Genomic DNA, 12328 nt, shown 5'->3' with positions numbered 1-12328 from the left:
CGTGATAATGAGGGGATATCCTGATGATGTCATGATGACGTCATGTTTTTGAGATTATTACTTAATTATGATTTGACGTGACAAAACTTGTCATGATAATGATTATCTAATGATGATGATGATGATGATGATGATGATAACGATGATCATGATGATAACGATGATCATGTGAAGTTAGATTTGCCCTGTGATTTATGATTATAAGGCGACGACGTAATAAAAAATTCTGTTGATGTGGTAGTGAAGACGTAATAAAGAAAACAAAATGATGATGATGATGATGATTATGATGATGGTTATAATGATAATGAATACAAAATGATAATGATGATGACGGCGACGATGATGATGATGAGGAGGATGATGGTGACGTCATTATTATCACGAGGTACATACATATAGAGCTACGAATAAAATCGAACCACGTCAACATTGCTAATTTAGCTGTTTACATAAGATATCGATAATAACAATAATAATAACAACAGCAACGATGATAATAATAATAATTATTATTATTCTTATTATTATTCTATCTAACATTAATTTTTTGGTAAATGTGCTTGCGGACTGGCATGTTTGTATGTGTCTGTAGTTTGTATATTGTTTGTGTATAAGTTCGTGTGTATGTATGAATGAATGTTCCGTGTTAGTTTTATTTATAAGTATGTGCTTTGTATAGGTGTTTATTGACCAACCAACAAACAAACCGACCGACTGACCAACCGACCAACTGACCAACCAACCGACTGACCAACTGACCAACCGACCGACTAACCAACCGACCAACTGACCAACCGACTGACCAACTGACCAGTGGTTTGTTAATTAATCAGCTGAGGAAATGATTAATTTTTAAGGAACGTCGATCGCACCCGTTTACAAAACCGGAAGGAAATGAAAAGAATGGCGAAAATAACAAAACATCATAATTTTTCTAATTATTTTTTTGCTTTGTTGGTGATTTTGTTTATTTGTTATTTTTCATTTTATCAAACTTTATTTAAAATCGTTAATTTTAACTTTTTATAATCTGAATGTTACAAACGTTTACAATTCATAGCGTAAATATTTAAAAACATGTGTTTTATAATTATTTTAGTGTGCCTGTATATAAGAATAATAGAAAGAAATATTTAAATTCTGAGTTTAAAACTAAGAAAAAATAATTTTCGTGGTCACATGACTAAAATATTTTTATCACACAACATGGCAGCCGAAGCTGTTCAATTATTTGAAAGACGAAGTCTTTTTTCATCCTTTTTCAAAGTCGGCCATTAATCAAAATAATTTTGAGAATTAATCCACGCAAAAATATATTTTTTTATATTTTAATAACTTTCATCTGTCTGCTTGATTAATTATGCCCCCTTACTTTTGTCTGATTAATCGATGGAGAAATGTTATATTCATGTGCGTTTGTATGTATGTATGTATGTATGTATGTTTGTATGTATGTATGTATGTATGTATGTATGTATGTATGTATGTATGTATGTATGTATGTATGTAATGAAAATTGTTCCATCACATGGTCAGTGGGTTAGTTACTAGCACAAAGTACGAGCGCTTACCTAGGAGAGAGCACTGTGTGTGTATGTTTGCATATGTGTGTGTGTGATTAAAAATGTTTAGAACAATCTAGAACAATTTAAGAAGCTTTAGGCCTTTCGTTGTCCATTTTCATCTTTTTTGCTCTCTTCGGTTTGATGGGTAATTCATCCTCAATTTTCCTTTTTTTTGGTCTTCCTCTGCCAGTAGAAATTTTTGCCGACACACCACTGGCCCCACTTCTACCACCAAAATTAGGACTTGGTAAGTTAGATGTTGAGTGTGATGGTATAAACGTCGATGAAGTTGGCGGCGATTGTCGTGGTAGGGATGCGCCGGTTTCCTGTTCTTCTTTCGGTTGGATATCTGGAATCGAGGACACGATCTGCGATAGAAATTTGAATTTTGTGTCTTGCAGCACCGTCTCTTTAATGTGTTGCGGTGTCAGGGTTTTTGCATTCTTCGAAATCACCAAATCATTTGTCTTCTTGATCAATGATTCTATAAATAGCTCCAAAGTTCGTGAAATGATAACAGGGACAGCTGCAGCGACTTTTCCAATTTCCTCATCTTTTTGTATTATCTTCTTTACCCTGGTAGGTGGAAACCTGGAACTGTACTTCTTTTTCTTGATGGGCATATTGTTTTATCGGTTCGCAAAAAATTCCAACTTTAATCTCAAAAACCTTCAAATTGAGATTAAAAAGTAAATGGAATAAATAACTAAAGAAAAAATTTTTCTACTTAATTAATTATTCCTCGGCGATTCTATGAACCTAGAAGCCAAAATGCAAAATTTTATACTAAAAGTGGAATCAATTGAAAAGTGTAAACGAAGATGGATGATAAAACACGAGAGCAAATTATCGAAGATTATGAAATATACAGGCAACCCTCGGCTTTATATACTGTTTATTATTAACTTTGTCTATCTATATTAACTTTGTCAATTATAACTTTGCCAATATTAACTTTGCCAATTATAACTTGGCCTATATTAATTTGCTTATATTAACTTTGTTTATATTAACTTTGTCTATGGTAACTTTGTTTATATTAACTTTGTCTATATTAACTTTGGTATATTAACTCTGTTTATTTTATTAACTTTGTGACTTGTCAACTTTACAAACACCAAGAAGTGCTTGGATTTTTTTTATTCAAGTAGGTACATTTTTTGTCTCTTTATCTGTCTCTCTCTCTTTATCTCTCTCTCTCTCTCTCTATCTCTCTCTCTCTTCTTTTATGTATACAATTTATACAATTATGCTTGATTATATTGCACATTATAGTTTTTTCTTGATCTAATTTCATCTATTTAACTTAAGTTAGATCATTTAAAATTCAATTATATTAATTCATCACAAAAGTTAACACATTTTTTTTTCTCTCTCTCTTTCTCTCTCTATCCTTCTTTCTCTCTCTCTATCTCTCTTTCTTTCTCTCTCTCTTTTTTCATTTTTACCTAAGTAGTTCAACCTATCCATTCATGAAGTTTGTTTTTTAAATTGTTTGATTCAGTTAGGCATTCGTTCATTCATTCATCGTCTATGATTTTAGATCAATCAATCAATCAATCAATCAATCAATCAATCAATCAATCAATCAATCAATCAATCAATCAATCAATCAATCAATCAATCAATCAATCAATCAATCAATCAATCAATCAATCAATCAATCAATCAATCAATCAATCAATCAATCAATCAATCAATCAATCAATCAATCAATCAATCAATCAATCAATCAATCAATCAAAAATTGGTAATGTGTCTAATTAATTACGTTACTTGATAAACTTTGCAATCATTTTTGTTGTCTTGCTTTATTTATTAAATTTTAATTCATCCATCCATATATTATTCATTCACTCATTCATCTATCTGTTCATCCGACCATCAATCCGTCCATTCATTCATCTATCCATCCATCCATCCATCCATCCATCCATCCATCCATCCATCCATCCATCCATCCATCAACCCATCTTGAACATTCAGGCAATCCACGCACGTTCTTTTTATAGCTTAGCATCAAAACAACTTATTTCATTTGTTCGTTCGTTTGTTCGTTCGTTCAATCATTCATTCATTCATTTTTTGCCATTCATTCTCCTTTTCTTTCTTCTCTTCCATGTTTTTCATTTCGTATGCCAACCGGCCCGCATTTACTGTGTTATTATGCGTGGTTATGCAGGCAGATGTACGTACGTATATTTGTATTTATGCGGTTGTATGCGTTTGTATCCATTAAGCATTTGCATGTATGTACACATTCATACATAGGTTTATGTATGAATGTGTACATACCCTAAAGAATCCCCAATAATAAATAGAAATACAACTCTACGTATCCCAGCAAACTTTATATAACTCTGCATAATCGGACGATCTCTATATAACTCTATATAACCGCGCAAACTACTACAATCAATAAATAAAAATCCCACTAAAACTAGGAACCACATCCTATCTGTGAAGGTACGGTGTGAAACAAAACGAAACGAAAAAAAGTCATTTAACAAAAAATGCGGTCCCTCAATACCTACATACAATATGGTCTCCTTCCAACATACATAGTCTTGGTACATGTAGAAAAAGTACAAATTTTTGATACCTTCATACAAACATACATCACAAAACAAACAAAAAAAATATAAAATAAAAAAAACTGGCTTACAAACAAACTAGCGAACATTCAAAGAAACAAACAAACAAACAAGCAAATACATAAATGTCATAGGCAGTCGTACGTAGAAATGACTTGGCTTATTAATATTGCGCAACACAATAGCAGCAGAAACAACTGTATAAACAAGAGAGGTACGCAAACATGGCTCAACGAGAAAAAAAAGTAAAGACACACAAGCCAAATTCTTGGTAACAATCTACTGACGACTGCCTCTCACTCTGTCTATTCTTCTCTCTCTCTCTTTCTTTCTCTCTCTCTCTATTTCTCTTTACTGTTTTTTTTAATATTCTTTTTTCTTTTCAGTAAAGGGAAAAAAAAATTATAGGCAGAGAAACAGAGACGAACTAAAAGAATGAAAAAGATGAAAAGAGAGAAAGAAAGAAAGAAAGAGAGAGAGAGAGAAAAAAAAACCTGGGGGATGGAGAAGGAGAGAGATAAAAGGAGAAAGAGTTCTGACGACCCTTTTTGTAACCTTTGAACTGAGCGCTGACTGAACTGTTTACTATATGCAGGCTTCGTTAGCAATGTCGTTATTGTTGTGGTAGTGGTAGTAGCAGCAGCAGCAGCAGCAGTACTACTACTACTACTACTACTACTACTACTACTACTACTACTACTACTACTAGTAGTAGTAGTAGTACTACTACTACTACTACTACTAGTAGTAGTAGTAGTAGTAGTAGTAGTAGTTGTTGTTGTTGTTTACTTTCACTTTTATTACTATAACAAATTTTTTTTTATCATTCAAAAAATTTGAATTTCAAATATGAATTTAGGTAAAACTTTTGTTTTTATTTCGTTTTCAATATTTTTTTTCTATAATTTCAGCAAACGTACTGTCTGTAAATAGCAACGACAACAACAACAACAACATTTATGACGTCATCATCAACAACAACAACATTACTGTTAACAATAATAACATCGACAACACTGGCGATAAAAACGAACATATTCGTAGAAAAAATCATTTATGTAAACGTCATCTGGTAAAGCCTCCTACTGTATCAACAACATTAACAACGATACCACCACCAACAACAACAGCATCAACATATATCCACACGTTTCATTCCGTATATAACAACAAACATAACCATATCGTAACTAACAACAACCATGACATTAATTATTATTACAGCACCACTATCACAGCAAACAACAAAATCAACAACAACAGTTACATCAATGACAACAAAAACAACAACAGCATCAAAAAAGTTAATAATTTTTTCAATCTAAAAAATTTGAAATTTTATCAAAAAACCACAACAATAAACAACACATATGGCAGCACAGTATATGAAAACTCATTTGAAAATGCCATCAACGTAAACGCACTAGCATACAACAACAACAACAATAACAACATCAGCAACAATGACAATCACAACAACACGAACAAAATGATCAAACTACGTAAATATCGCAACGCCAACAAAAATGACGACGACGACATCAACAATGACTACAGCAGCCATCATCGCCACTACAACCACCACCAACATTATCACGACTACCACGTCTATGAACGTCACCACAGCAGCGACAACCACAACGACATTAAAAATTGTTCAAAAAATTATTGGGATGAGCCATCGGCTAAGTGTTCAGAAGCCCTTTATGCCCAAACGGAGACCATCTTGCCAGGGGAAGACATTTGGCTCAACCACGACATCATCAACAACACTTGCTTGTTAGTGTTGTTTCTGTTTTGTATTTTGTTTTGTATTGTTTCGCATTTGGTATCGTTTTTTTGTATAACGTTTGTTTGGATATTTTTTTTATCTTCTTGTATATCAATGTTGTATATATTTGTATATTCATCAAATTTGTATTTATATATATATAACCTTTGGATATCTTTTTGATATCATTTATTTGTATCTTTCGTTCATGTTTATCCATTTGTTATTGTAGGCTGTTTGTCCTTTCAGTAAGTAAACTTCTCATTCGTCGTGTCATAAATTTTCATTACAGATAGTTAATATAAATTTTTATTATAAATTATAAATAATAATAATTATTATTTTTTATGACGTCAACCTACGTCATCTTTGAATTTTTTTCAAAATTTTTTTCTCTCAATTTCGTGGCCGTCTTTTTAGCAGGCGAATTGCAAGGGCGAGTTTATTAAAACAGGCGCTCATGCCCAACTTAAACATTGACATAATAGAATGGAGAAGATAATTTTGCACTACAATTTCGCCTCACCAATTTGTCCTGATTTATACGCAACTCTTATAAAAATTATGAAATACAAATGAAGAGAAAAAATAGCGCGAAATACAAAACCTTGGACAATCAGTAAGATCTAGATTTGTAAAGAAGCTTGCACGTGTTTCGACATACGACTTGATGTATTTGCCGTTCGAGTTTTTGTTGTTGGCGATGTTCATGTTGTTGTTTTGTTTGTTTTTCTGTTGTTTTGCTGTTGTTTTGTATGTTTTCTGTATTTTTTGTGGTCATGTGAAAATCTTCATAAACATTATCGGTTGGCAAGTTATTTACCGTCGTTTGTAAACAAACACATGCCAAGAGGTAACGTGCCGATGTTGTAATGTTGTTGTTTTGGTTGTCTTTGTTGATGTCACGTTGTTGTTGTTGTTATGTTGTTGTTGTCACGTTGTTGTTGATGTATTTTTGTTGTTGAAGTTTTCGTAGATTTCAAATGGTTTGTGCATTCTTACGAGTGTTGTTGATGCTACTTCAATTGCTGCTGGTGATTTTGTTGATGTCAATTAAATAATTAATGTCTTTTAAAAACAAACTTAATGTCATAGTTTCTGGAAATGTTGTTATTCATGTCGTAGTTGCCGATTACAGTAATGATGTTTCCAACTTTATAAACATGAAAGTGAGCTAGCAAGCATTGCACTAAAAATGAACTGAACCTTTCAAAGACCTTCAAAAATGCCATTAGGATGGTTGAAGTTTTTTATTTTTTAATATCCATAACATGTTGGCAGGTATTTTATTTTATATACGAGCGTGTATGTGTGAAAATATGTGCTGGTATGTGTGGGTGTTCCTAAGTTTATATGTGTGTGTGTGTGATATGTGTGTGCGTATGTGTGCTGGTATAGAAGTGTGACTCTATGTAAAATGATTATTTGCAGATTAATATGAGCAGCACATAAAAATTTATTGTGTGTGAAGAAGAATGTCTTGTACTGATGCACATAAAACATGTACGATGTTTATGGAAACTTGTAGTCTTGCGAGTGTGTGTGTGTGTGTGTTTGCAACAAACTAACCAACCAACCAGTCAACCATCCAGCCAGCCAGCCAACCAACCAACCATTCAACCAATCAACCAACCAACCACGAACGCATTCACTCGCTCTTCGATACAGAGCAATCATATCACCGAACATTTTATGGCGAACACTTTGTATATTTGCGTACATTAGGCGCGCATATATTAATGCTCACCGACAAACAAGATTCAAACAAATGAAGACAAGTGCATAGAAGCAGTTTTGATTGAGGGATGAATCAAATAAGGAAAGCATCCTGTTTGGTTTAGCAGTTGCCTGGTTCGATAGCAAAGAAAGTTTCATGCAGGTGCACACACATTCAGGTCTTTAACGAGTATTTAGATGAATGAGTGGTTGTGTGTGAAACGCGTGCAAAATCTCGTGTTTGAAATAAAATATTGAAAATAAACAGATTAAAATAAAAAAGTATTGAAATAAATTAAAACAGTGTCTTACTTTAGCTGGCTCGCTAAACTATTGAATAAAATTTAGCATGGGAGAGCTGTGTTGTGCATGCTGTGAGAAACAGCCCCTCCAACAGAAGCAACACCGCAGCGCAGAATATAAACAAGCAGTTTTATAAATAAACTGACCTTCAACCGACCTTCAAGCTCACTGGAGGGTGAAAAAATTGTTGCGCGTCACTGGAGCGCAAAGCATTACGTTTGTCGGCTATGTACCAATTGTTTGTCGGTCGGTATGCTGGTCAGTCGGTTAGTCGGTCGCTTGTTGCAGCCAATTGGCGGATTGCTTGTTTTTGATTTTTTTCTTACTGAAAGTTTGAAGTTCTTTTTTTTCATTTTTGTAGGATTTTTGTACGAGATTTTTTTGGCTTCATCTTATTTTTTTTATGTTTTGCCTTTTTTATATTTGTATGTTAGGTGCGTAATTATTGTTTGTTTGTTTGTGTATGTGTGTGTGTGTGTGTGTGTATGTGAATGAGTTGGTAGTGTGTGTTTGTGTCGTTGTGTGTGTGTTTGTTGTATGTTTTATTTGGGAATAGATGGACAGGGAATTGTAAATTTGATTTCATTTTTTTTATCTCGGACTCGTTGATGTTTACGACAGAGTGGTTGGTGCTTGCTTGCAATTGTTCACCATGATGACGATGATACTGATGACGAGAATGATGATGCTGATGATATTGATAGTGATGATGATTATAGTGATTTCGATAAAAACTTTATGATGATAATGATAACGGTGATGATGATGATAATGTGGATGATAACACTTATACACACGGCAAACACTGTTGTTATGAAATATTGAATAGCTTCCTATTGGTTTTGATAATGATGAGAGGAATGATGATGATGATGATGTCGGTAAAGATGATGACGATGGCGATGAAGACGCAATGATGATGACGCAATGATGACGTCATTGATGAAGTTGGCAATAACAAAGAATTCAAATTGTGTAAATAAATGAATAAATATTATTTCTGGTTTCATGAAAACATTGCATGAGCACAAAATTAAGATTTCTTATCTACAGAGAGTAACTAATTTTATAGAAGTAACATTTTGAATCTAATTAACTTTTAAATCTAATTAACTTGTCAATTCAGTTAACTCTTGAAAGCAATTAATTTCCCAACTTAATTAACTTTCAAACTTAATTAGTTTTGAATCTTCAAATTCTTACTTTTCAGTCAAAAAAAAGTTTTCGAGATTTTTAAGGCTCCAAGTTTTAATTTAAAATGGGAAAAATAAATCATTAAGAGTAATTTTTCATGTTTTTGAGCCAGTGCCTTTGTCCAATTTGGTAGTTTTGCTTGTATTTGGATGTAATTTTGTGTATTTTACCTATTCTCATTCATATGCCTAAGTGTGTGTGCTTGTGCCTATTGTACGGTTATACCTATTCCACCGATGCAGCAGGCGTTATTGTTTTTAGATGACAGATCAAGTAGAACAAAAACAACAAAAAAAAATTGCTAATACCATAACTACTACTACTACTATTACTACTACTACTTCTACTACTACTACTACTAATACTAATACTACTACAACAACTACTACTACTACTACTTCTACTACTAATACTACAACTACAAGTACTACTACTTTTACCACTACTACTACTACTACTACTTCTACTACTACTACTCCTACTACTATTACTACTACTACTAGTACTACTACTACTACCACTACTACTGCTACTACTAATACTACTACTATTACTATTAATACTACTACAGCAAAAAACGCCAACAAAACGACAGCCAACACCACAACTAACGCAACAAGAATGACCATGAAGTTAGATCGATATTCATCAGACCGTTGTATGGACAGCCATAAATATGGACAGCCAAAAAATGTGAAATTATCAACCGGCACCACGTTTTCATTCTTTTTTACTTTTCTTTGTAGATTAATAAGTTAATTGGATTTTTTTAACGCAAAGTTGTATTGAGTTGTATATATAGGCTTGTTGTATGTTTATATGTATATTTGTTGTTTGTTTGTTTGTTTGTTTGCTTGAGAATATCCATGTTTGATTTGTAAATGTTTACACGCAATTCAGTCAGGTGTGCTTTTAAGTATGTTTTGATGTACATTAAAGTCTGTGCATATTCCTATAGTGACGTGTGTGTTTGTGTGTGTATGTGTGCGTATGTATGTAAGCGTGTTCTTGTTCTATTTCTGATTCTCCAATATTTACGTAAAGAAACATTTACACTCGATCAAGCAGCAACGAGTATGTTGTCAAAATTATTGACAGCTATTTTTTCATTTTCCATTCGTCAATAATCCTGTGTGTATAAACATACACACACGCCACACACACACACACACACACACACACACAGACACAACACACAAGCACACGCGTACAAGCAAACTAACCCACATACACACAATACACACACACAAACGTACAAATTTAAATGTTTTTATTTTCAGATAAACCGATAATTTGTTTAACATATTTGTTTTTGTTTATGCAAATTACAAAATTTTGAAGGGTTCCGTTGAACGTCCATCAATATCAGATAATGCGCTATATAAATGTTTGTGAATGATTGAGTGATTGGTAGATAATTGTACCTATCAGAAACTCACATTGACAAATCAGATTATATAAAAATTTACATAAAAACGTGGGATGATGCAGACAAACATACAATCAGAAAGGAACAAACACAGACAGGTACAACCATAGACAGGGACAAACACACAAACAGAAAGTAATAAACACAAGAGAAACGTAAAGAAACAAAGTGAAAAAAGAGGGAATAAGCGAGTGAAAGCGAATGAAAGGATGGGTGTGTGAGAGAGAGAGAGAGAAAGAAAAGAAAGAGAGATGGAAAAAGTAAGCGAATTAAATGAACGCAAACATTGAAAATAGAGCGTGCGAAGTGAAATTCATCTTTCATATTTCCACTAAAATGAATGAGCCTTAGTTGAACGTTTGCTGTTGTTGTATGCGATGTACACCGTACAAGGGTCATTAAACATATATACTGATGATTTTTTATAAATTTAATAATTTATAATTTTCAATTAAGATGTTAAATTTTTAATTCTAAATGGTATTTCAATTCAATTCAAAAAATCCTTTATTCAGTAAAATACATTACCGGTAAATGTATGTATGTATGAATGTATGTATGTAATGGAAATTGTTCCATCACATGGTCACGTGGGTTAGTTACTAGCACAAAGTACGAGCGCTTACCTAAGAGAGAGCACTGTGTGTGTATGTTTGCATATGTTTGTGTGATTAAAAATGTTTAGAGCAATCTAGAACAATTTAAGAAGCTTTAGGCCTTTCGTTGTCCATTTTCATCTTTTTTGCTCTATTCGGTTTGATGGGTAATTCATCCTCAATTTTCCTATTTTTTGGTCTTCCTCTGGGTTTGCCAGTAGAAACTTTTGCCGACACACCACTGGCCCCACTTCTACCACCAAAATTAGGACTTGGTAAGTTAGACTTTGAGTGTGATGGTATAAACGTCGATGAAGTTGGCGGCGATTGTCGTGGTAGGGATGCGCCGGTTTCCTGTCGACTGTCATCTTCTTTCGGTTGGATATCTGGAATCGAGGACACGAGCTCCGATAGAAATTTGAATTTTGTGTCTTGCAGCACCGTCTCTTTAATGTGTTGCGGTGTCAGGGTTTTTGCATTCTTTGAAATCACCAAATCATTTGTCTTCTTGATCAATGATTCTATAAATAGCTCCAAAGTTCGTGAAATGATAACAGGGACAGCTGCAGCGACTTTTCCAATTTCCTCATCTTTTTGTATTATCTTCTTTACCCTGGTAGGTGGAAACCTGGAACTGTACTTCTTTTTCTTGATGGGCATATTGTTTTATCGGTTCGCAAAAAATTCCAACTTTAATCTCAAAAACCTTCAAATTGAGATTAAAAAGTAAATGGAATAAATAATTAAATAAAAAATTTTTCTACTTATTAAGTTATTCTTCGGCGATTCTATGAACCTGGAAGCCCAAATGCAAAAATTTATATTAAAAGTGGAATCAATTGAATGTTGTAAACGAAGATGTATAATAAAACACGAGAGCAAATTATTGAAGATTATGAAATATGCCGGCAACCCTCGGCTTTATATACTTATTATTAAATTTGTTTATCTCTATGTCAACTTTGCCAATTATAACTTTGCCAATTATAACTTTGCCAATTATAACTTTGCCAATTATAACTTTGCCAATTATAACTTTTCCTATATTAACTTTGTCTATATTAACGTTGTCTATATTAACTTTGCGTATATTAACTTTGTCTATATTTGTTACCTGTCAACTTTACAAGCACCAAGGAGTTCTTGGATTTTTTTTC

At 33.1% G+C, this 12328-nt stretch overlaps 3 protein-coding genes across 3 annotated transcripts; 1 reads left to right on the top strand and 2 right to left on the bottom strand.

Annotated features, from left to right (window-relative positions):
- Window positions 1-1882: 1882 nt before the first annotated feature.
- HELRODRAFT_127015 (hypothetical protein) lies at window positions 1883-2191 on the bottom strand (the record flags this gene model as incomplete). The annotated part of the gene is made up of 1 exon (XM_009021514.1): window positions 1883-2191. A coding segment is annotated over one exon (309 nt), but the record flags the coding sequence as incomplete, so codon positions are not given.
- A 2121-nt stretch (window positions 2192-4312) lies between these two features.
- On the top strand, window positions 4313-6435 carry HELRODRAFT_161611 (hypothetical protein; the record flags this gene model as incomplete). Its single annotated transcript, XM_009021513.1, has 3 exons — window positions 4313-4407; window positions 5540-5941; window positions 6357-6435. The coding sequence occupies 3 exons, from the start codon at window positions 4313-4315 to the stop codon at window positions 6433-6435; spliced, it is 576 nt and encodes a 191-aa protein (XP_009019761.1).
- Window positions 6436-11522: 5087 nt separating this feature from the next.
- HELRODRAFT_135743 (hypothetical protein) lies at window positions 11523-11831 on the bottom strand (the record flags this gene model as incomplete). Its single annotated transcript, XM_009021512.1, has 1 exon — window positions 11523-11831. A coding segment is annotated over one exon (309 nt), but the record flags the coding sequence as incomplete, so codon positions are not given.
- Between the last annotated feature and the right edge of the window lie 497 nt (window positions 11832-12328).

Source organism: Helobdella robusta (genome assembly GCF_000326865.2).
Source record: "Helobdella robusta unplaced genomic scaffold HELROscaffold_3, whole genome shotgun sequence".
Classification (NCBI taxonomy): Eukaryota; Metazoa; Annelida; class Clitellata; order Rhynchobdellida; family Glossiphoniidae; genus Helobdella; species Helobdella robusta.
This window is presented reverse-complemented; position numbering and strand designations above follow the sequence as displayed.